The sequence below is a fragment of the Fringilla coelebs genome (genome assembly GCF_963513975.1).
Source record: "Fringilla coelebs genome assembly, chromosome: 8".
NCBI lineage: Eukaryota > Metazoa > Chordata > Aves > Passeriformes > Fringillidae > Fringilla > Fringilla coelebs.
Window position 1 is genome coordinate 16,570,261 of NC_140066.1, and position 22,290 is coordinate 16,592,550.

The 22,290-nt window shown below is 44.7% G+C and overlaps 2 protein-coding genes across 2 annotated transcripts; both read right to left on the reverse strand.

Moving 5' to 3' along the window:
- Positions 1-330: 330 nt before the first annotated feature.
- Positions 331-14,749, reverse strand: LOC311156280 (neurotrypsin-like; the record flags this gene model as incomplete). Its single annotated transcript, XM_084210130.1, has 15 exons — positions 331-641; positions 2,162-2,442; positions 2,989-3,111; positions 3,347-3,425; positions 4,006-4,211; positions 4,462-4,603; positions 5,586-5,788; positions 6,809-6,950; positions 7,349-7,527; positions 8,361-8,508; positions 8,834-9,009; positions 9,702-9,825; positions 11,094-11,330; positions 12,555-12,600; positions 14,678-14,749. 15 exons carry the CDS (start codon positions 14,747-14,749, stop codon positions 331-333), a joined length of 2,469 nt encoding a protein of 822 aa, XP_084066256.1.
- A 3,338-nt stretch (positions 14,750-18,087) lies between these two features.
- On the reverse strand, positions 18,088-21,499 carry CHCHD1 (coiled-coil-helix-coiled-coil-helix domain containing 1). Its single transcript, XM_084210070.1, has 3 exons — positions 21,317-21,499; positions 20,757-20,875; positions 18,088-19,631 (listed from the first exon to the last, which is right to left on the reverse strand). The coding sequence occupies exons 1-3, from the start codon at positions 21,456-21,458 to the stop codon at positions 19,521-19,523; spliced, it is 372 nt and encodes a 123-aa protein (XP_084066196.1). The 5' UTR covers positions 21,459-21,499; the 3' UTR covers positions 18,088-19,520.
- Positions 21,500-22,290: the final 791 nt, after the last annotated feature.

Below are 22,290 nucleotides of genomic sequence, written 5' to 3' on the forward strand. Positions count from 1 at the left end.
CAATAGGTATCTCTACTTCTACCATTTCTGTGTGCCAGGGCAAAGGAATAAGTGTGATTGCATTAAAGGATTCAGATATTTTGAGCAATGTATACTGATCATTGTTACCACTCTGCACCTGCTTTCTCTGCTTACAGATTACAGACTAAAGTGAAACCAAAGACTTTAAAGAATCAGTCATAACTGTTTTCCTTCCAGTTCTACATTAAAATCTTTTGCCAGTGTCCAATGTCAAAATAAATCTCCATCAGTCACAGACCAGAAGCCACAGCCTTCTGCTGCTGCAGAGCAAAAGGACCATGTGCTGAAATTCCAAGAGCTCAGTCATTTTCATTTTAGTTTGGTCACTTTCTTGATCCAGGGTACGAATTTGCTGACTTTTGTGTACACACCAGGCGAATCCTTCCGACCACAGCCATACCCCCAGGAAGTGACACCCAAAATGATCCAGCGTCCATTTGATCTCTGACACATGAGAGGCCCTCCACTGTCACCCTGACAGCTGTCCACCCGTTTATCTTCAGAGAGGTTCCCAGCACAAATCATGCGGTTGGTGAACTTCCGTCCGTAGCGGGCCTCACAGTCTTCCCGTGGGAGAAGGGGCACCACCCCCTGCAGCAGGGTCCTGGAATAGGACTTTCCTGGAATAAAACAGACCAGCCAGACTGATTCACATACAGGCAACAGTAGTGACCTGGTGCAACAGTACTCCCTACAAAAACAGACACACATTTCATGTCAAGTCTGCCGCACAGAAATAGGCTGAGCTCAGCACCTCTGAAACCACAAGAACTTCAGAAAACAGTGATGCCAAGCCAGACCACAAAAAAAAGAGCTCAAAGATGGGGGGAAGAGGGTTGTAGAAAAAGGTTAGATCAAAGGATGAGTCTTACTCCTGATTCTGTCAACAAGTAACTTGAACCTTGTTCGATTTATCTCACCTCTCCAAATCTCAATTTCTTCCTCCGTAAAGCAAGGACAGTGTTTTCTCAAGAAAATAAATGCAGTAGTATCTGTCAAGTGCTCAATCCTCAGAGAAGTTCTAGATGTTTCAGAGGCATTCAAATATTATTCAAAGGGAATTCCCTTCATCTTTGGCCAGACTTGAGTCTATTTGATCACATCTCTTTATTAGCCCAAGGTTGCTGAGAACATAAGGCTAATGTGCTATATTTGAATGTGACCTTTCTGTGTCCAAGGTTTATGTAAGTTCACAAGGTAGTAGGTAAGTGCTCCTCATTGAGAAAGCTGGGTTTGGTGCGTGGGAAGGATTCTAGCCACTAAGCTCCAGTACAGCTTAAGGTAGTTACATGGCTAAGTTGCTCTTTGATCCACCCCAAATATCCTGAAGTGACACGTGCAACTGGCACAACTGGACTCCAAAGGCAAATATGTACTTGCAGTCAAAAAGCTGTGGTAATAGCTAGGGAAACAGCTGAGAAGGACGGGCAAGTCCAAAATCAACAGATGAGCTCCCAGGGCTTTTGCCAGGAAATCTTTCTAAACATATGGCTTTTCTCCAGTCATAGCAGCCCCAGAAAGGCCTTCATGCTCTCTTTTACCTAGGAAGCTTCACAGCAATATGCTCAATGAGGACAGGTCCAGGCTGTCTTGAACTGAGGGCAGAAACCAGACTCAGAGTCCATCTGTCCTTGCAGAAATACACAGGGAGATTAAGCAAGGTAGTTCAAGAGAGATTTCTCACTGAGGGCTCCTTCCACCTCTAAGTCCTCACTTCACTATGACAGTACCACAAAGAAGGCAGGTAATGGAAACATGGGGGCCTCTCATGGGCTTGGTATAGCAGCTCTGCACAGGCTGCTCCCTTAGGGGTCTACTGTGGGCAAACACATGTGTAGAAATGGGAAGAAAGAGAGGACTGTGGCCAGATGGCAGCATTGGTCTCTCCCACAGCTTCAGAGGGATGCTATGGAAACCAAAGCTTTCACTTATATTGAGCAGACTCAATAAGCCTCAAAATCAGATGAAAACGCAATAGTACAAAACCCCACTCATCTTCCTATTCCTTAGAACCATGCACTGGCACAGACAATGGGAGCAGTGAGAACATAGCTTTGAATTGACATAAGTTAATGGCCCATGCAGGCTTCTGAAGGCAGACTTCCTCACCACTCTTGCCTCTCAAAGCCCCACCACTCACCTGTGTCTCCCCAGCCAGAGATGATGCAGGCTTGCCTGTTAATGTCAGACCTCTCTCTCCTGTCAGGCAGGCAGATGGGCAGAACATGGTGATTGAAGGAGAGACAGTGCCCTTCTCTGCCCCGCATCCGGACTAGGGCTATGTCATTATCATTGCTGCCAGCCCAGTAGTTCCTGTGCAGGACAATCCGCTCCACAGGCAGCTCCCTCTCAAACTCATCCTTCACACCTGTGTGGTAATCGCCCACGCGCAGGAGGTAGCGCCGCACATCAACACCAAATCTGGAGAAAAACAGACTCAAGATCTCAATATTCCTGCTAAGAGGAAAGCAGACTCACACGTCTCAGTTGCTATGAGACTGAACCACCTCCTCACACCACAGTGGCAAAACAGTTCCAGCTGCAGGAATGTGGGACCTCTTTAGCAGATATGATCATGCCAGCTGTTGCAGATTCAGTGTCCCAAATCACTGTCTACCAGGAACAGGACTTTTGCTCCTATAAAAATTATTATTATAGTTGCAACAGACTTATGACCTGACCTATTCACCTATTCAAGTGCCCTAAAGCACTTGAAATGTCAAAATGCTGGTTCCCTTTACACTGTAAAGCCTCAGACTTAAGAGGCCAGATGTAATCAGTGAAGGAAGAAGCAAGTCTATATTGAGTTATCCCCATAAGCACTCCAAGATCACACACATCATAACCTGAAGGTCTTACTTTAGAAACTTTGCCCATGTAGTCCCACTGGGCTAGGAGGATAGACTTGTATGAGGCTATCTTGCCCATCATTGAGTATCCTTTGGGGCTCCCCACTCCCAAACCCACCTTTTGAAGCAGTGGGCTGCAGTCACCACCCAGCAGCTGCTGATCAGTGTTGCTCCGCACAACAGACGAGTATCTCGACGAAAACCCTTCAGCCGCAGTGAGGCCTGCCATGGCCAACTGCCTCTGAAGGAGAAACAGGAATAAGCGGTCTCACACACATGGGAGCCACTTTCCTCTTTTCCCATCCACTCTGTCTCATCTGGGCTCAGCTGGCTCGCATTCTTCCCTAGATACTGGTTCAAACCAAGTTCAAAAATCACCAGTGAAAATGCATTAATGTAGTCAGCATCTGCCAGGCTATTTCCAGAGCCTGAAGGAAAGCTGGAACCAGTCTGACTCAGCAATTACAGGGTAGTACCTCAGAGACTTGTTTCCACCTATGATCCTTTTCTTGCGACGATGAAGCAGGCGCATCCCACACACACCAGACTCTGGACCTGCATGGCAAAGATGAAGCAGTTGGGCAGGGACCTTCACCTTAAGTCTCAGCATTGCTGTCACAGAGCCAAATACCATTCAGCTTCTCTGAGGGCATTCATCCTCAAGGTTGTGGATTAATGGACTGCAGACTCTGGACTGTGTTGTGTTGTGCATATGGAATTCATAGAACATTTGATCCCATAGGTTTCCTTAATTTCACAGGAGGTGCTTACTTGAAGTCTCTATAGTCTCACACCAAGACTGGGACCTATACTTACACTTCTTCAATACTCTAAACCCCAGAGATTGCTTATAGTTGTTGTTCTAAGGAAGAGTGGGGTGACGTGGCTGTGGCGAAATTCTGCAGGCTCAAAGGCCTGACATGGGTGGAGCTCTTCAGACTAATTTGGAACACTCTGTGCTGCTAAGAAGATACAATGAAAACAAGAAAAACGTAGGAGGTGCAGGACAGGACATGCTTATTTTGTAGGTGAAGTTTCAGCCGAAGACAAGAATGACAGGGAAAACCCACAAAAGCATGCAGAGATCCCACAACCAAAACTCCAGATTCCTACATAGAAGAAATGGGAATGTCACCTGTTCTCCTGAAATCTTGGACCTTTTCTTCCACATAGTCACAGATCACCCCAGCATCCTCGCTGTGCCAGCAGCTGTGAATCCTGGTGTCAGGCATGGCACATTGTCCCAGGGTGTCCTCCATGCCACTGCATTCTACGTTGTCCAGATGGATGGGCCCATGGCCTTCGCCAAAATAAGCCATTGCCCTGGCTTTTGCTGTACCACTGCAATTAGAGAGAAGGTGACTAATCTGCAGTGAGCAGGAGCCTAGTGAACCTGAGTCAACAGTGCATTTTAAGTGGAATAATATTTATGTGTTGCTCCACACACCAACAGTAGTAGAGTGATAAGAGCAACCTACTCCCTCAAGCATATCTGGGTGTGCCAAAACTAAAACTAAGCCCCCAGAAGCAAGTCCAGAAGTGCTCCCAAGAACTGCTTCTATCTGTAAGATGCCTGTACCACAGCTCTTACCTGAATCCCAGTTGCCTGCAAACCACTGCAGCATCTCTGTCAGTCCAGTCATCATCACAGACAGTGCCCCACTGCCCATTCAGCAATACCTCAACCCGGCCCTCCTTGGTGCTTTCTCCATCCACCAGCCGAACAGGAGGCCCTGAAGGAGAAAACACATTGGCTACTGCAAGCAAAATAACAGAGGGGTCAGGTGTCCAAAACTTGGGTTCTACAGAAAATGATGAATCCCAGACATCAGTAAGCTTAAAACTAAAAGAAAAAAAAAGGGGGGGAAAAAAAGAAAATAAATAAGTGTGTCTATATGAAGACATTTTACCTCTGTGCTGAATCAGAACACTAATTACATACTAATTTATTTAATACATACTGGAAATCATCAGTGGATCATACTCTGAAAGCTGAGTAAAGAGGAGAACAAGAACAGAAAGAAAGTTATTAACTCCTAAGGCAAGAGTTAACTCCTAGACAAGATTAAACATGCCTGGGAAAAAAAAATCAATTGAACTGTAAAACTATTACATGATTCTAAGCAAGAGAAGAGTTCTATATCCAGGAAAAACCAAAAAGTTGGATGCCAACTATTTCAATAACAAATGTCTGACAAACTGGAAAGTCTCATGTAGTAAGGAAAGGGGAGAGTATCAGGCATTATATAAATGAGGAAATTATGCTAACTTGAAATTCTGTCACAATTTTAGTTAGAAGTGTGCCATCCACACAAGGGAGTGCAAACAGCAACCCCTTGCATCTGAAATCCTCCTGTCTTGGCAAGGTGTGGCACTAATGTAACCACACCTAAGTTTCCTAAAAGGTCTAGTTAAAGTGTTCACCTGAGCAATGGCACACTAAGGCAGCCACTGTCCCTCAGCCCTGAGGATTGTTTCAGAGATTGCCAATACAACTCTCTCCAGTTTCCATTTATCTGCTGGTCTAATAGTAGGTCTGGTGAAGCCACAGATTTGTGGCTCTGCTCCAATTCAGCCAGAACTCAATCCTCCTCAAAAAGCAGACCCCTTATTGAAACAGCAAAGGGAGAACTCCCACATCTGCCAGAGCTTACAAGGGAACAGACCAGACAGTGAAACTTTCCCACTGTTCAGGGCAAGAGCAAGGTGAGTTACCCAGGCTGCCATCCATGACTGTGTTGCTTTCTGTGGAACAGCGGACTCCCACATCCTCAGCATGGGAGCAGTCATGCTGCCCCCAGTTGCTGTGGGGACAGTCCAGGAGAGTCAGCTCTGTCCCCACACATGCCACATCATCCAGTAAGATGAAGCCTTGGCCAGCAGCATAGTCTCCTTCAGAGGCCAGGGCAGCAGGACCACTAGAGGAAACAGAAAACAACATTGAAACTCTAAATGCCACAGAAGGACCCAAGCTCAGATCCAAAGAGAAACTCCCCCACTTAACTATGGTACTGGTGGCCTCCTGACCTAAACCACTCAGTGGACACCACTCAGTGGACACACACCAAGTACCCTCACATCTCACCAGCTTCAGTTTTCAGGGAGGCCTCCTCAGACCAGTCAATTTTCTAGTGTTTGGTCAAAGGCATGTTCAAAGAGGGCCAGCAGAGGCTGCTTTGCAGTTATGGCAGGTGCATCAATTTGAGGAGGGGCTGGCAGAGGAGGCATCAAAAATGTCAACATTTAAGTAATTCTACTTCTTTTTATAGGAAACAGCTACCTGGAATTGAACTGCAGAAAGCTGCAAATTTAGGCACTAAGAGAGATGACAAATGCAGTATGTAGCTGAACTCAAAGGGAAGAATTTAGTTTAGTCTTTCTTTCATCTATAAAGTTGAAATTTTAGAAGGAGACCCTAATCATGTTTTAAAATATCCACATAACCCCATTTTCCTAGCTCAAAGGCAAGAGTATCTTGATTTTAAATCTTTCCCAACTCATACCTGAAGGGATGATAGCTCAGCAATGGGCTGAAAATCCCTATTACTACTGTTTTTTGCCCTGATGGTCTTTGTTCAACTACTGAAGGTGATACATTTGGAGCAGATAGGTGATATCCTTTTACTGACAAAGTAGAAGTGACACCTGCAAATTTAAGGAGTGAAAATTCTCTGACTTTGCTGAGGGGCTCATAAGGACAGTATTAAGCCTGTTATCTGCTTTCAAAACAGGCTGAGGCAAGAGATAATAGATGTATTTTTGCCCCTTGGAAAGGATGTGGATACCTATTAATCTTTCTTTAATAAATTGTATAATAGTAATAAGCCTTCTAACAAAGACGGCATTGAAGGATTAAGATCCAGCCTATCCCAGTGAAGGGTGATGGAATCTAATCCTTGAAATTAGGAAGCACAGACACTACACACTCTCAGTCCTACCTGAAGCCTAACTGCCTGCAGACCACTTGGGCAGCGAGGTCTGTCCAGCCATCATCGCACACTGTGCCCCAGTCTCCATTGTAGTAAACTTCCACCCTGCCTTCGCTGGGGCTGCGGCCGCCAGCCAGCCGGACCGTGCCCTCTGCAAGGGGTGGGAGAAGGAAAGGGCAGCACTCAGCAGGGGAGAAAAGAAAGAGCCTGTGCACTACTGCTAGGTCTCTGTACCACCCAGGAGTGAAAGAAACAAAAGAGACAAATGTCTGTGGGTACTCAAAGTACAAACGTTCATTGCTTCCAAACATACCCATCTGCCAGGGGAGGATTCACTCCAGCCTTTCCACACTACCTGAGCAAAACCAAGGGAACACCACTGAGTCTGCCTCTGATCTACTCTCTGCTTCCACATCCAGCAGCCCTTGTAGGAGCCATATATGGAAGCTGTGCAGGATCTGAACCAGGGGGTTGGTTACCTGCTGAGCAAGGCAAGTAATATGGGGGTGAGACTGACTGCATCTGACTGGCGGAGCTGTACATATGTACCTGTGAAAGGGTCACAGGAGACCCCAGCGTCTTCAATGTGGTCACAGTTTTGCTGTCCCCAGTCACTCTTCTTGCACTGATCAAGGGAGAGCTCATTCCCTGAGCACTGCACTTCATCCAGCAGGATTGGGCCAGATCCCTGCCCGTAGTGAGCCCATGACAAGGCTTTAGGGGTCCCACTGTAAACATTACAGATATGTATGCTCAGTAAGGAAGGCCAGTCTCGTGTCCTCAGATTCTACTTTGCACAGGAACTCTCCCATGCTGGGTCACTGTCCTCCCATAGATCATCTGTATTTTTGACACAGTGGAGTTGCCAACTGTTAATTGAAATATGTTATTGGAAAGTTTGTAATGAGCCCTTCCAGCAAATAACAAAAATGTTACTACAACACAAACACTTCAGACTTCTGCAGACAATGACGTACCATCAGTCTCAGTTACAACCTCACAAAAGGCAAAACTCCTAAAGATTGAGAGATATCAAATTTGAACTATCTATTTTAAACAATCCTGTACTGATGTGATTTTGAAGAATGGTCTGTATACAACAGCTCCCATGTTAAGCATTGAATGGCACACAGAAGAATGAGGTGGTCTCTCTTGCTTTCCTGTCTGAAGAGGATAAGGGCAGCCAGTGAAACTAGAGGTGTTTAAACTTAACCAAGTAAGCAACTGCAGTTCATATATGGAAATCACCATAACAAGTTGTCATTGAGGCCAACAAGATTTGTATTAGGATATATGCAAAAATGTTGAACAGGGGTAAACACAAACAATCCTGAGACAGGAATGTACCTTTTTATTTTTTTTACACAACACAAACCCATAAAATTTACAAGAATGGGGTAAAAAAATCCCTTTATAGGATGATCAGTCCAGAATTATGTTTCCCAAGGTTTCTGTGTATCTCCTATAGGAAGGGCTGGTAGTATAGTGAAGGGACATGCTCTCATGTTTTTCATTCTGCCTACTTCTATTACTACTCCATGACATACAGCAAGGAAATTACCTGAGTCCCAGCTGCCTACAGACTACTTCAGCATCCCGGTCGTCCCACTGATCATCACAGATGGTTCCCCACTTGCCGTCATGGTAAACCTCCACTCGCCCTTCAAAGCTCTCCTTACCCCCAACTATACGAAGTGGGGCACCTACACCTGTGCTTCAAGGAATGGAAAGAGAGCACAACAGAACAAGACAGAGACAAAGCACATCCAGCAGTTCAGGGTGTAGAACCATTCTCTAGCCAGAGGAGCTCTCCTGATGCTTTCTTACCACATCCTCCCCTCTAGACCCCCCACAAGTACCCGTGATTGCAGCCCCCAGAGTGGGATACTGCTGGTCCAGAGATGTCTCTTTAATTGGCTGCCGTGGTGACCAGGACTTTTCTGCCTGCAGACAAAAACCTGGCTTGATAAAAAGAGACGTGGTCATAAGCATCAGCCATCTTTGGGAGATTGAGATCTTTCCCTGGAGATTTACCTTCTGGAGGAACACAAGTTACCACAGCACTCCCCTGGTTACAAGCTCCTGACAGAGCTTCCTGATAGCCACACTGCAGCAGGGCTTCCTCATCTCCATGGCAGTTTGCTGACTGCAGGTGCAGGGGAACAGGCCATGGTCCAGAATGACTCTTCTTCCCAGCTGTGCCGATCTCACTGGTACAGAGGATGCAACAGAGCAATGAAATGCCAGAGCATGGCTTGACTTACAAGTTCCCTCTGTTGTTGTGACTCTCCAGACCAGTTGTGGCATTTCACATCCCAGTGTGCCCAGTTAATTGGAAGTGCATCAAGGGGTGACCATTTACAATCTAATAGAAAAGCACAAGCAAGTACACAGCACTTCCTAATTCTTTTATGTGCTCACCTACTGCAGAGGAGTTAGTGTAGTCAGAAATGGCACTCTCATTTGAAAGCAATGAACAAACCCATGAACAGACTCCAAACACCAAACTATCTGAATCACCTTCCCTCTCTGTGGACCTTATCTTCTTGCTGTTTGGAAGTTTCAATGTCCACATCCCAGAAACCCAAAGAGAGTTCATACTCCTAAAATTTCTGTTAGATCACTTTAGTAACTCCAGCTGATGATCATAAAAAGGGAAAGTGATCTCACAGCTCACTTTTCACAGCCTGGAGCATGAATATTGTTTTAAAAAATTCTTGCAAATGATCATTGGGTTTGGGGTAGCCACAGAAAGAAAACAGTAAAAAAAGACCCTGGTAAGTGGGAAATTAGACCACAAAAAAAACTTCTTTCTGCCAGCCAGAGGGACTGTAACCACAGAGGCTGCTCTTTCAAAAGCCACACAAGCATGTACCTCTCACAACCAGACTGAGGTTCCCACCTGAGACCTAGCTGCCTGCAGACAACACTGGCATCCCAGTCAGTCCAGTGGTCAGCACAGATGGTACCCCAGCGTCCATTGAAGTACAGCTCCACACTACTGTCTTCAGCCAACTGCACAGCACCTTCCAAAAGAGAAAAAAACAACCAAAAACCAGCTGCTATCTGCTGATAAAAGTTTCAGACCAGCAAGTCTTGGACTTGCATGTAGCTGAGTTGAACTGCACTTGGCTGCTTTCATCCCTGTTTTACCTGTGCTGGCACTAAAGTGATGTGCATGAAAGGGCATGGGATGGGGCACCTTCCCAGTCCCAGCAATGGCTGATTGGGAGGCTGGTTGGTGTTAAGGCCTTTTCAAATCCTTGGTAACACCAGCAGGAAATTTGGCTTCTGCAAAAGCTCCTGGATTCTCCTTCTGTGAATGGGGATGATTTTACGTGTTATCTTTAAAGGGTGTATGAAAATCTAAGTACTTCTGACACTCCACTGATCTATTTCCATCAACCACTTCACCTGCATGACTCTGTTGCTACAGTGAGATGTTGAGCAACAGCAGAAGAATCCCCTTTAATTTCTCTAAGAAAAGGAAGTGCCAGTGCAAATACCCTTTCAATTCCCACCCCAACAAAAATTTTACCACTGTTTAGAAGGCACATCTCCTCACTCAGTTACGTACTTGCAAAGGACACACCTGTCTGCAGCATCTCAGTACAGGCACACAGCGCCACTACACTTATATTCTTCCCTTTAATGAAGCCCTCTTTGAAAGCACATCCACTGGCAAGGGAAAAGACTATCAATTCATTTATTAAACTGGTGTTTCAACTGTTCTGTAAAATGCAGGACAAGCAAGAAAGGTCAGAAAACAGGACATTTTCAAGAACGCTGCACAGCAGCCAATGCATTGAGAGAGCTCAGCTCCTTGCTTGCCTCCAAGTAAACAGTAGTACTTCTGCCAGCACTGAGGAAGTTTAACACAAGCCTATGACCTGCCTTGCCACAGAAAATTTTATATTGAAGGAGAAGTTTATATTTGAACTGCTAACTTACATGAGGAATGCTCTGATATGGACCCTAAAGGAAAAGAAGTGGGTTGTTTCTACATAACTGAAACAGTTTTCAAAGTGGCATAAGTTAGCAGTAGAAAAAAAAGAAGTCTCCTTGTATGAGAATAAAACATCTATACAAGGCATTACAGCTACAGCAGCTTAAATCCACCCCCTACTATAAACAGACATTTTTCGCCCACACAGGCTAGCCTCTAGTATTAATTATTTCAACAATTCGGAACAGCCTTTGTACTGTGCTTTTTTCACAGGGTGTTCCACCTGCCACTTGCAAGTCTGTGCAGCACACACTGCTGGCTTGAGCCCTGAGGCAGCACAGCCCTTACCTTGGTTACAGTCACAGTTGGCCCAGCCGATGGCCCCTGACACAAGCCTGTAGAAGCACCAGGGTGTCGTTCCCCCGTCTGGGTTCCTGCAGAAGTTGTGGTCCCCCAGGCCACGGTCTGGGTACTGCTGGACATAATCAGGAAACTCTGCCCAGTTGAGACACTCTGCCCCGGCCTCGGTGACCGCCAGTGAGCCGTTGTAGTAGCCGAGAGGTCCCACAGCACACACGCTGGGCACTGGGCACAGGAAGGGAGGGGGTTAGCACCACCTAAGGCATCACACACTGAAGCTCAGACAACATGGGAGACACCAGCTGGTCATGAGAAATACCTGTTGTGTCTGCAGTCTCAGCTGCTGCTTGCTTGATTCAAACTTTATCACTCTTCAAGATGCTGGTCAAAGAATATTCATACTACTCACTGTTCTAAACCACAAATTGATCTGAAGCAATGAACTGCCCAGGCAGACCTTTGAAGAGTGTTAACTTAGGGCCCAAACATGATAATTTGAACTGATTCCCATGACTGTACATGCAATACATGTACTCACTTTGGAGCAGAACTGTACAAAGCAGGAAGGTGGGAAATGACACTGTATTTCATAGCATGTATGTTCCTTATACACATGAGCAGATCACCTAGCTTATCTGAACTTGGCTAATATATTGGAAGGGAAAGGGAATTTATTTTGTGGGAAGTGCAGGTGCCAATGTTTCAGTGCCCATGTGAAATATCCAGTGTAAAAATACCCAATAATTAATTTTTTATGGTCCTTAACAAAGGAGAAAACTCTGCATTCATGGTACTGAAATAATAAAGTGGGAAAAGCCACCCAGGTTTTGTGGGCTTTATAGAGTCCATAACATGGGAAGAGTAGACTGAGAAAGGAACATTTACAGCTTTATTCACTAAGCAAACAGAAAGAAGTCAACACTTTCAGAAAACCCTTCTGCACCTGGGGCAAAGAGCAAGGGTACAAAGTAACTTTGCATCATGTCATTGGCCTTCTAGCCACTGCCAGGCCCAGAGAGGGTAAGTGACAGCTGAAGGTTAAATGCAAGGTACAAAAATGAGAAGCAGCTGGAAGTCAGTGCCTGGAGAATCAATCATAAGTGTGGCATCAACTGGGACCCTCAGAGAGGGTATCTGAGAATTTAGTAGTTATTAGAGCAGAGGAAAGGTAAGCAGGCAAAAAAAGACCAAGGCAAAGAAAGAGATTAAAGAAAAGAACATGTGAGAGGAGCAGGGAGCTGCAAAAGCATTCGACATGAAGGAACAGAAGTAGTCTGGCCATGTTGGCAAAGGAGATAAACAGGCATTGGGACAAGAGAAAAGATTGAAGAAGTGATGAAAAGAAAGGAAGAAGGCCAGGTAGCAGTGGTTCATCGTGCCTATGGTCTCAGATCACCACTGCAGGAAAGAGTCTGCCCAATGACTGAATTAATAACTTCTTGTTCTTACCTGCACTCTGCAAATGGTTTTGGTTGGGCTTGGATCCCAGGAAAGCCTGGGAAAAGAAACAGAGCAAAAGCAGAGAGATGATTATCCAATGAAATAAACATGGGCATGTCCTAAAAGCAGCTCAGCTTCAGGCAAACACACCCTAGTAACCAGCCTCTTCCCTGGGCTCCCCATTGCTCCTCTTCAAATTCAACCATAGCTCTGTCCACTAACAACAAAATGAATAATTACTGGCCAGCAGAGATTTACCCTTGATCTAAGCACTACATTACTGGGCTCTGCTTGTTTTTTTTCCAACAGAGTTGAAAGTCTGAGTGATATGCCTATGGAAAGGAAATCTAGAAGAAAATAATTATTATCAGTAAGTAAAATAATAACTATTCATTCTCTCACTGTTTATAGGGCTAGTAATCTACAGCTATAGTACCAGATATTTATCTATTTGAATGACAGGATGATGCCCCCAGAATACCTGTTAAAATGGTAATCAACATCCATGTATGAAGTAGGAACCATCCAAGGAAGAAAATTCAAGGCCTTTTGAGGATTTTGTTTTTAATACTTGAAAATATGATATGCCCTATTCTCTTATTGTCTAAATGAGGAAAAATAGCTAAGACCAAAAAATACAAAACAAAGCCCTCAGAATTCTAGCATCCTGTCTGGCTCCAAAACTGCATTTCCTCTTATAGGCAGGTTTTTTGTGGTTGTAATGTGACTATAGGCTGAGACATAGAGATCTCCACTCAACATCACTACATAGTGCGCAAGCAAATGCAAGACCTTCACAGACTCGGAGTGAAAAAAAGAAACTGTACAGGCTTCTGCTAGCTCCTTGTAGTTTAATTAATTTCTAAACATTCTAAATGAACATTTCTAATAATTTTATAGGAAAAAAGAGTTGTAATTCACAGAGCAGAGATGTGCAGTAATTCACAGAGCAGAGGTGTGCAGCTAAAGGATAGCTAAAGGATACTAGCTATTGGTAATCGTTGTGGTTTTCTTCAAAATGCAGTAATTTTGCCTCTCTCAGCTTTACCTCTTCCTGGAAAATTGGAAAAGTTTTATTTGGAATTAAACCAAATCCACTTCTGGAATGAGCAGAGGTAATTCCCACAGAAACCTGACAAGAACAACACCTATTCATGTCAGATATAATTTTCAAATCAAGCTTATGAATATGATCCAGAAGGTGCTGATAACCATGGCCAAGCTCCAGCATCACTTCCCAGAAGTCAGAATGGGATACTGCATATGGAAGATGAATTCCTGACATGGTTCAGTAGTAGCAGATCAGATCTCAGGTTCATATGCACAAAAGGATGCACAGATAAACCTTTCCAGGCAAAAATTTCATCTGTCTGCATGTATCAGGCTGTTGCAAGCCCACATAAGGGTTTCTGGACCAACAATACTGAAGGACTTACCTGAGGATCTCAAAGCTCTTTGCAGAGAGTAGAAAGTGAGCTAAGCTGTACTTTTGTGACTGCACCACAATCCAGGTCCCTCAACCCCTAGCTTTTAGTGCACACCTTCAGACACATGTAAGCCTGCCAGTGATATAAGGATGGGTCAGACTAGTAACAGGATGTATATGAGAGACTGAACCTGCTCTTCTTGGACCATAAACAAAAGTACTTCAGTCCAAGTAATAAGCTTCCCTTCTAATGAAAAATTAGTTGCTGCCAGTTTCTGTAGCAGCTTCCAAAATAGCCCAACGCTGACCATCGCCACCAATTAAATTCAGCGCAAACAGCCTATGCTGCAGGCATTGTCCCAGGTCCGTGCAGCTATAAATCATCTGTCCACAAGCAAGAGAGACAATCAGCAAAGAACAGAAATAAAGGATCTTTCCTGTCAGGGTCACTGCAGTGCCTGAGAAACAATGGAAACCCAAGCCAAAGCATCTGCAAGCCCTTGTGTATTCTGCTTTCCTGGTTTATTTATTTTTCAGAATTTATATGCACAAATCTCTCCCCAAGTCCCCAGTCCTTCCCAGAGACCATAACTGCCTAAATGATCTAGAAAACATATTCAAGTAATAACAAGATCCACTTACAGTGAGGATATTAAAAGAGTCACGTGACTTCTTACAAGCAGATAGAAAATCAACTTTTTCTTACCTCCCCACATCTGAGACAGGATAGCAGACTTGAGAGCTCTACCAGGAGCCCGAGTATTTTGGAGATTTCCATCCCTCGTGTACAAAGTGAGCAGAAGGCTCTTCAAGCATCACATTCTCGTTCAGCTGCCAGGGTCTGCTTTTCCACGCTAGCCGCTCCGCACCGGAGGGAGCGGGCTGCCTTTTCCATTTCTACGCAGGGAAAGGGATGTGAGGAAAGGGATCAAAGTTCCCCGCAGCATCTTAGAATTTCACTTTCCCGTTCCTCTCCCCATCTCTTCTCATTAATTCTTCTCTTCAGGAAGGGGAAGAAGAGAGGAGAGAAATAAGGGAGCTGAACATGTCCCCGAATTTCTCTGGCACATTCGAAGACGGGCGGAGGCGAGCACAAGCGGCGGGGCACAGCCCTTACCCCTCTCCTCACCCCGCTGTCCCCTCCTCTCCACCGCCTCCCCCGTGCTCCAGGTACGCGCTGCTTCCAGCGCCAGTCTCCGCCTCCCCGCCCCTTCTGCCCAGCGGCGGGGCCAGCCGCCCGCTCCTCTCCTACAACGCTCCTTCCCCAGCTGCCTTTTCCTCCTCTTCCCAAGGCACAGGGGCTGCAGCACGGCAAGGAGCTGGGGCTGCGTCCTGCTGCAAAGCCCCCAGCAACAGCTGGGAAAGGCAACGGCGTGTGCGCGTACATTTGCCAGAGATTAGACTTCTTGGAAGGAATCTGGACTTTATCCCCCCCACCGCAGCCTCCTCGATTAGCAGCTTGCAGCTTCCCGAGGTCAGCTCTCCTCAGATTTGAACCCAGGTAAATGGGACCCAGCAAAACTCTATGTTAAGCAGCTTCCAGATCTCCACCGGAAAACCCATAGGTGGCACAGCCCTCTCCAGGGTGCTCCCAATTTTCAGCCCTGTATCTTGCCATCCTGGGTATTGCCACCAGAGAACTTTGCCATCGAGAGTCTCCTTGACCTTGGGCTATATTTTCCCCAGTTGGCTAGGATGCTTTCCAGAGGGTTAATCATTATGGAATTACTATGAACAATCCTATCCCATGGGGGTTTTTAGCATTTTCGACTTGCTGGTCTTTCATATGAATTAGGGTTCAAAGATACAAACTTTAAACATTATTAAATCTAAGGCAATTGGTTCATTTGAAGCTGTTGAGTCTTGGAAATATGGAAATACTTTTTTTACGTATTCCTTGTACTGCTTCTCTGCTCAGTCTAATGGGCATTTCTTATATTCTGATTTTGGAGCAATGAATGCGTGATGTTCTACAGCATGAAACATGAAGGTCACCTTTAGAAATGAGCTCACTTCTGGCCAAGTCTGCTGAATAGCACTTCCAAAGACACCTTCAGCATAAAAACAAGGAACAGGCTGCTAAAAATCCACTGACTTGACAAAAAGCCTTTTTTTTCTTCCTTCACTTTTGCTCATTACTCACTTCATGTGACAGTTCTGTGTTGCCTCATCCTCAGTCACTCATCAAAGGCAAGGAAATTTCCCTCCATGCTGGATCTTTTACAGGAGTCGCTAAATGGTAAAAAGATGTTTCTGGAGTGGATTTGGCCAAGAATTACACTCAGTTAATTAGGAGCAAATCTCCTATATCCTCATAGTCAGGGAGGCAGACGATCAGGGCAGCAGGGGATGGAAATAGCTTAGATGCTACATCACACTATAACTCTCAGGCAGCAGTAACACAAAGGAGCTGCACAAAATAAAAATATGGGACTGTGTTAGAATTTAGAACCATTTACTCCACTAAACACACAAGGAAAGGACTTACTGGAAACAGGAACAGAAACTCTATTAGCATTCTGAGAAAACTAGCTCCTTACTAAAGGTTGTTGATGCTCATTTAGAACTCCATCCCATGAGACACTCCCTGCTCAGACCTCTCATGCACAGGGTTTAACACCTCTAGCAGAAGTCTGCACTAGATTTTTCTCATGGTACCTTCTAAGTTGCTTCCCTGTTAAGGCAAAGTTTTCCTAAATAAAGTGATTTAATAGATAAATCACTGTATTCACTTTCTGGAAGGATGATGAACTGGGATGACACAGTGGGTTTTGCAGTGTCTCCTCTCTGGCAGGTACTGTTTTGGAACTATTTCCTTCTTACCAAGACTCCCCTGGTTTTTCTCACACACGTAATGACATTACGTGAGAGAGGTGGATCTCACATTCTCAAAAGCTTCTCATGACTACTCTCTGTGGTGGAGAGGAAGACCTAAAAGGGAATTATACCAATATAACTACAGCAGTTTAGATCAGTAATGTATCTACAGGTAAGGTAAAACATCCTGAACTTTCTTGTATGGGCAAATTTGAAGTAGTTGTAAATATCTAAATCTGCTATTTAATAATAGTCACCTTCTCACCATGATATATATTCGTAGTTCTAGTACAGGAAGTCTATGATTCCCTATGATTCCCAGAGTCTGTCTTGATTTTGCCAGATTTTCCTGTATTGACCCTCCTGAACAAGAAATGCCATCTTCTAAAATGTCCCTGGCTCTCTGGAATTCAACCCATTTCTCCTGAACTAGCAGGACAACTGTTCATCAGGACCAGCTGAAATATTAATGCTACAAGCACAGTGAAAGCCTAAAAGGAGTAGTTAACAGCAATCATACCCAGAGCTGGTATAATAGTCAAGCTATAAGGTACAGGAATAAGACCAAGGAATTCCAGCATATCTGCTTAAATCCTGTAAATCCGACTTAGGAGGGTAGAACAGCTAGTCAGCTTTTGTTTAATTCTTTCCTCACCACGCAATCACATACAGGTCTCTGCAGCAATGTTCTTAACCAGTGTGCTCCACACCAGAACAGAGTTTTCCTTACCCCCCAGCAACAGCATCATGGGGTGGTACAAACCCAACTCAGAACAGTACGGTTCTGTGTGGGCACACACATGAACTATTAATGGAGTGATCCTCAATACGAGCATGTCACAGAATGCATTTAAATACCTAATATAAGCTTAATGGTAAGATACAGGAAAATGGCCAGCAGCTGAAATTGCCAAGGACAATCAGTAACTGGAGGGGTTTTGGTTACAACAAAAGAAGAAAAGAAATGGCTCAAGTACTTTTAAAGGAAGCACTGTAAAACCTGGATGCACCTGAAAAGCATTGCTTCCTCCCTCTCAATAAATAAAAGGATTGGAAAACCTTAGCATAGTAATAGTAGACATATAAAAGGTTAGACAAAACTCCAAAAAAATTAATTTGTGAAGCTCACCATGAAGCAGTATAATGCAAAAATAGCTGTTCAGATTAGCAGGAGCTGTGCAAAATTTCAAAAGTAAAAATAGAAAAAGGTATTAAGTGTCTCCGTTACAGCCTCTTATGTAAGACTGTTCCTTGCAGACAACAGAATTTGGTACATTCAGCACAGATGCTATCTTAAGAGATACATAACACTTTTATTACAGGTTTTAATACGAAGAAAAATCATCATCAACAGAGGTGAATCAGTTCTTTGCTCCCAATCTATCTTATATCCTTCAGAAATGAAGGGACAGCAAGTAGCATTCTTTTTCACATTGTCTTCTGGACAGAAAATGCAAAATGCCACACAACCAAAGTGTTTCCCAAACTCAGATGTGGGTATTGTGTTCTTACTGACCCCAAGTCCTCTAAAAGAGCCAATTATGTCATAATAGCAACAAAAGAATAAGCTACTCTGGATTATCCACTAATGAGCCACTGTAATTAGCCACTAAGCAAATGTTGCTTAAGTAATTTGAAAGCCTTCACCTGACCAAAACTTTTGTGATGAACAGGTATCAGCCTGGGGCTCCAGAGGACTCAGCTCCAGCAAACTCTACAGCTACCCATGGGTAATCACACAGTGTATGTGTGCCTGACTGTCCTCTTACTCTGCTTCTTCCACATGCCCCAAAGAATTACTGATATAAATGGTTATAACATTAGTTCTCTAAGACACTGCATTTTTCCCACCAATGAGGTACTGTTCCCAAGAACCTGCCTGTAGTTTTGTGGTACTGCAGTGGAAACTGCTCCTCCCCACTTCCCCCCAATCAAAACTATAAATTAATGACATTATTTCAATTATCAGTCCATGCTTTTAACTTTTTCTCCCCCTTTTAGATTTTTTTAACCAAAAAACAATGAAACGTTTTGTTGTAGATTATGAGTTGCCCAAGTCAAACATCCGTCTTGCCTTATTACAGTAGACAAAATCAAACTTATGTGGCACCATATCTGTCCCACCTGCAAATCAGAGGGTCTAAATCACAAACTTCCATGTTAGTTATATTTGATACTTACCAATGTATTATGTACGAACAAGGTATTTTGCTGGAGATTTTTTCTAAATTTTACAGCCTTTTTTTCACAGCAGAGGAAATTAAAAAAATTTCAAGAGGCACCAGATTGTGTACACACCCATGTAAGAGTATGAGTATGAGCCATCATACCATCAATTACTACCATCATTACTAATTCTAACTTGGCTCAGTGTTTGAGCCCAGGCACTTTTAGATAGCAGCTCCAGAGCTGGGCAAGAAGCTTGCACTTGAAGAAGTCATGCCCTGTAGGGAAATGCACTTGCATGAATGGCTAGAAGGTTTTATTTAACAGTGAGGACCTGAGTAGGCAAGCTGAACAGCACACTGCAGAAATCCTAACACTGCAAGACCCAAGAGTCGCATGAACAAAATCAGCTGATACTCAAGATAGGTAGTTTTTGCTCTGGAATCAAAAGCAGGATCAAGATCCACACACCACTTGACATCAAAAATCACTCAACTTGATTTTCCTTTTTTTCGACCAAGACCCCAACTTTAATTGCTTGTCCACAGTCTCTTTTATAAAGTACATTATACATAACGTGTGATCTGAGGAAACCTCTTCAGCAGCTTGTTCACTTTGCTTGAAGGCAAATTTCCTCTGGATGACAGGATGTCCTCATTTTGATTCTTGCGCTCTTTCTGAAAGAGAAAAATATTTCCTCAAAATATTTACTGCTGTTTATTTGCAGAGTTGATGCTCATTCCCAGAGACTACTAATAATTGTACAGGGATGTTTCAGAAAAATGCTGTTTCTTTAAGGAACACTTACCATAGCAATTGGCTCAATAATCACAAGCTGATGACCTTAAAATGATGCAATTAATGACTGACATCTTGTGAAGATTATATGCTTCCATATTCTCAGTTAACGAAGATATAAACTTCTGGTAACAAGCCAGATTTTTTCTTTTTACTTTCTGTTATTTTTTTCATCTTTGTTTGATTCTTTGTCATCTACCTAATAAATCGTGGATAATTTTTCCTTTATGCTGTCAAACAGCAACAGTAAATAACTACTTAAATCATGTTACTGTTACTGAAAGAAAATGGAAACCTGAAACCAGTTTAAGGACAAGTTTAGCACATATACTTACCTTCAGTCTATTTTGAAAATTATTTTATTTCAAGCTTATCATATAGTATTATTATGTTAATATATAATATATAATCAGAAACCTCTAATTTTCAAGCAGCGTGAAATACATTTTTCAAAAATGTCTGGCCTTTAAAGTCAGAAACAGGTTGGAAAAGACCTTCAAGATCATTGAGTCCAATCTTTGACCAATGGCCACCTTGCCAACTAGACCATGGCACTAACTAACATGCCCAGTCCTTTCATGAATGCCACCAGGGATGGTCATTCCACCACCTCCCAGGCCAGCCTGTTCCAATGCTTTAGCTTCCTTTCAGTGACAAAGTTCTTCCTGATGTCCAGTCTGAACGTCCCCTGGCACAGCTCAATGCTATGTCCTCTTGTCACATCGCCAGTTGCCTGGGAGAGGAGGCTGACCCTCACCTGGTAACTGTAAAAAGCAATCAGGTCTCTCTTGAGCCTCTTCTCCAAACTAAACAACCCCAGCTACCTCAGCCCATCCTTGTAGGAGCCTCTCGATCCTTCACCAGTTTCACTGCTCTTAGTTGCTCAAATGGGTCACAATCAAATTCTACAGAGTACATTATTCTTACTGGCACACAAAATATGACTGGAGGCTTCCTCCTTTCCTACTACTAGCCTTTAAGAACATAAAAGAGGCCTTAATTACTTCTGCCTTTGCCACGCAGTCGTAGAACATCCTGATCTCCTCGGCACAAGGCGTGTCGTTAAAGTCATTCTGTTTCCAGCAGGCCATCATTACTGACATCTCCGTAATGCACGTTGCCTCTAGAAGGGAAAGGCACAACCAGAAATCTCAGGTGTTCGGGATTTCATGCTAATAACCTCCACAGTGCATATACATCTCCAAAGAAGTTTAAGCGGGGTAGAAGCAGGTGAGAAAATGCATAACTAAGGATCCCAGCTTTGCTCTGGGCAGAGAAGCTGTTGCTAGCAGAAAGCAAACCGCTGCAGCCATCCAGCACCTGACTGAATTTTTAAGGTAAAGGCAATGCCACGACGCAACGTGTCTGACTCACATACAACACAAACTTAAGGTTGCAGTGTGAGGAAGCGATCCTGCCCACAGAAACCACGCGCGAAATCCATGGCCCAGACCGGCCCCTCCCCTCTTGCCCCGTGGAGCGCAAGGCGCCGCCGAGCTCGGCCAGCAGCGCGGTCCCTCCCGGGGCACAGCAGCGCCTCAGCTCCCCGCCGCCGGCAGCTCACCTGTCGACTGCTCCCGGCGGTTCGCCACCTTGTCGGCCAGCGCCAGTGTCCGGGGCGGGCGAAGCGCCGGGGGCCGCTTCTTGTTCCGCCATTGCCCCGACACCCAGCGTGTCACCCAGGCGGGGTACGCGGGCGCCGCCATGTCCGCGCGCGGGCGCCCTGAGGGCGGTGCCAGGCGCGGGAAGCCCCCGCCGGCGCAGCCGCTGCCCCGCCCCATCCTGCCCGTCAGGCCAAGGATCGGCCATGGAAAGTGAGTGACTCCCCTCAGCTTCCGCTCTGGGCGGAACCGGTGCGTCCCTGCCCCAACAATCCCCTTCCAACAAATCCTTCTGCGGCAAAATTAACAAAGGAAGGAGCAAACACACTTCAGCCAGAGCAGCAGAAATCATGATTGTGTCAAGTCATTCAGATGGAATTAAAGGAATCACAGAATGGGAGAGGCTGGAAAGGATCACAGAGGGTCATCTGTGCTCAAGCGGGGTCGCAAGCACATTGCACAAGATTGCACCCAGACACTTATGGAGTATCTCCAACGAGGGAGACTCCACAGCCTCTCTGGGCTGTTCCGTGCTCGGTCACCTGCACAGTGAACTCGTTACTCACGTTCAGATGGAACTTCTGTGCATCAGTTTCTGCCCATCGCCTCTTGTCCTGTTGCGCAGCACCACAGAGAAGAGCCTGGATCCCTCCATCCTTTTGACGCTCTCTCTTCAGATACTATAAGATATGGATGAGGTCCCTTTCACTTGTCTCTTCTGAAGTTCTTCTGCAACTATATGGAAACTCCTCTTGGTGCTTCAAACTCTCATTGCTTAACTCTCAGCCCCTCATTTCTCTCTGTTACATTACAGCTGGATCTCCCCTGCATTGTTCCTACTGTTCTGTTCCTTCCAAGAAGACACTGAAACTGCTGCTTCCATCGTTCTCACAGCCTCATACTCAGTGGTGGAAAAAACTCCTGTTCCCAGAAGTTT

What these genes read in the sequence shown, in the direction of transcription:
- CHCHD1 (XM_084210070.1), bottom strand. Translation starts at nt 21,458, where the DNA reads ATGGCGGCGCCCGCGTACCCCGCCTGGGTGACACGCTGGGTGTCGGGG. An exon ending in CCGCCGGGAGCAGTCGACAG is followed by an intron (nt 20,876 to 21,316) that starts GTGAGCTGCCGG and finishes TTTCCCTTCTAG; the next exon opens with AGGCAACGTGCATTACGGAG. An exon ending in ACTGCGTGGCAAAGGCAGAA is followed by an intron (nt 19,632 to 20,756) that starts GTAATTAAGGCC and finishes TTTCTCTTTCAG; the next exon opens with AAAGAGCGCAAGAATCAAAA.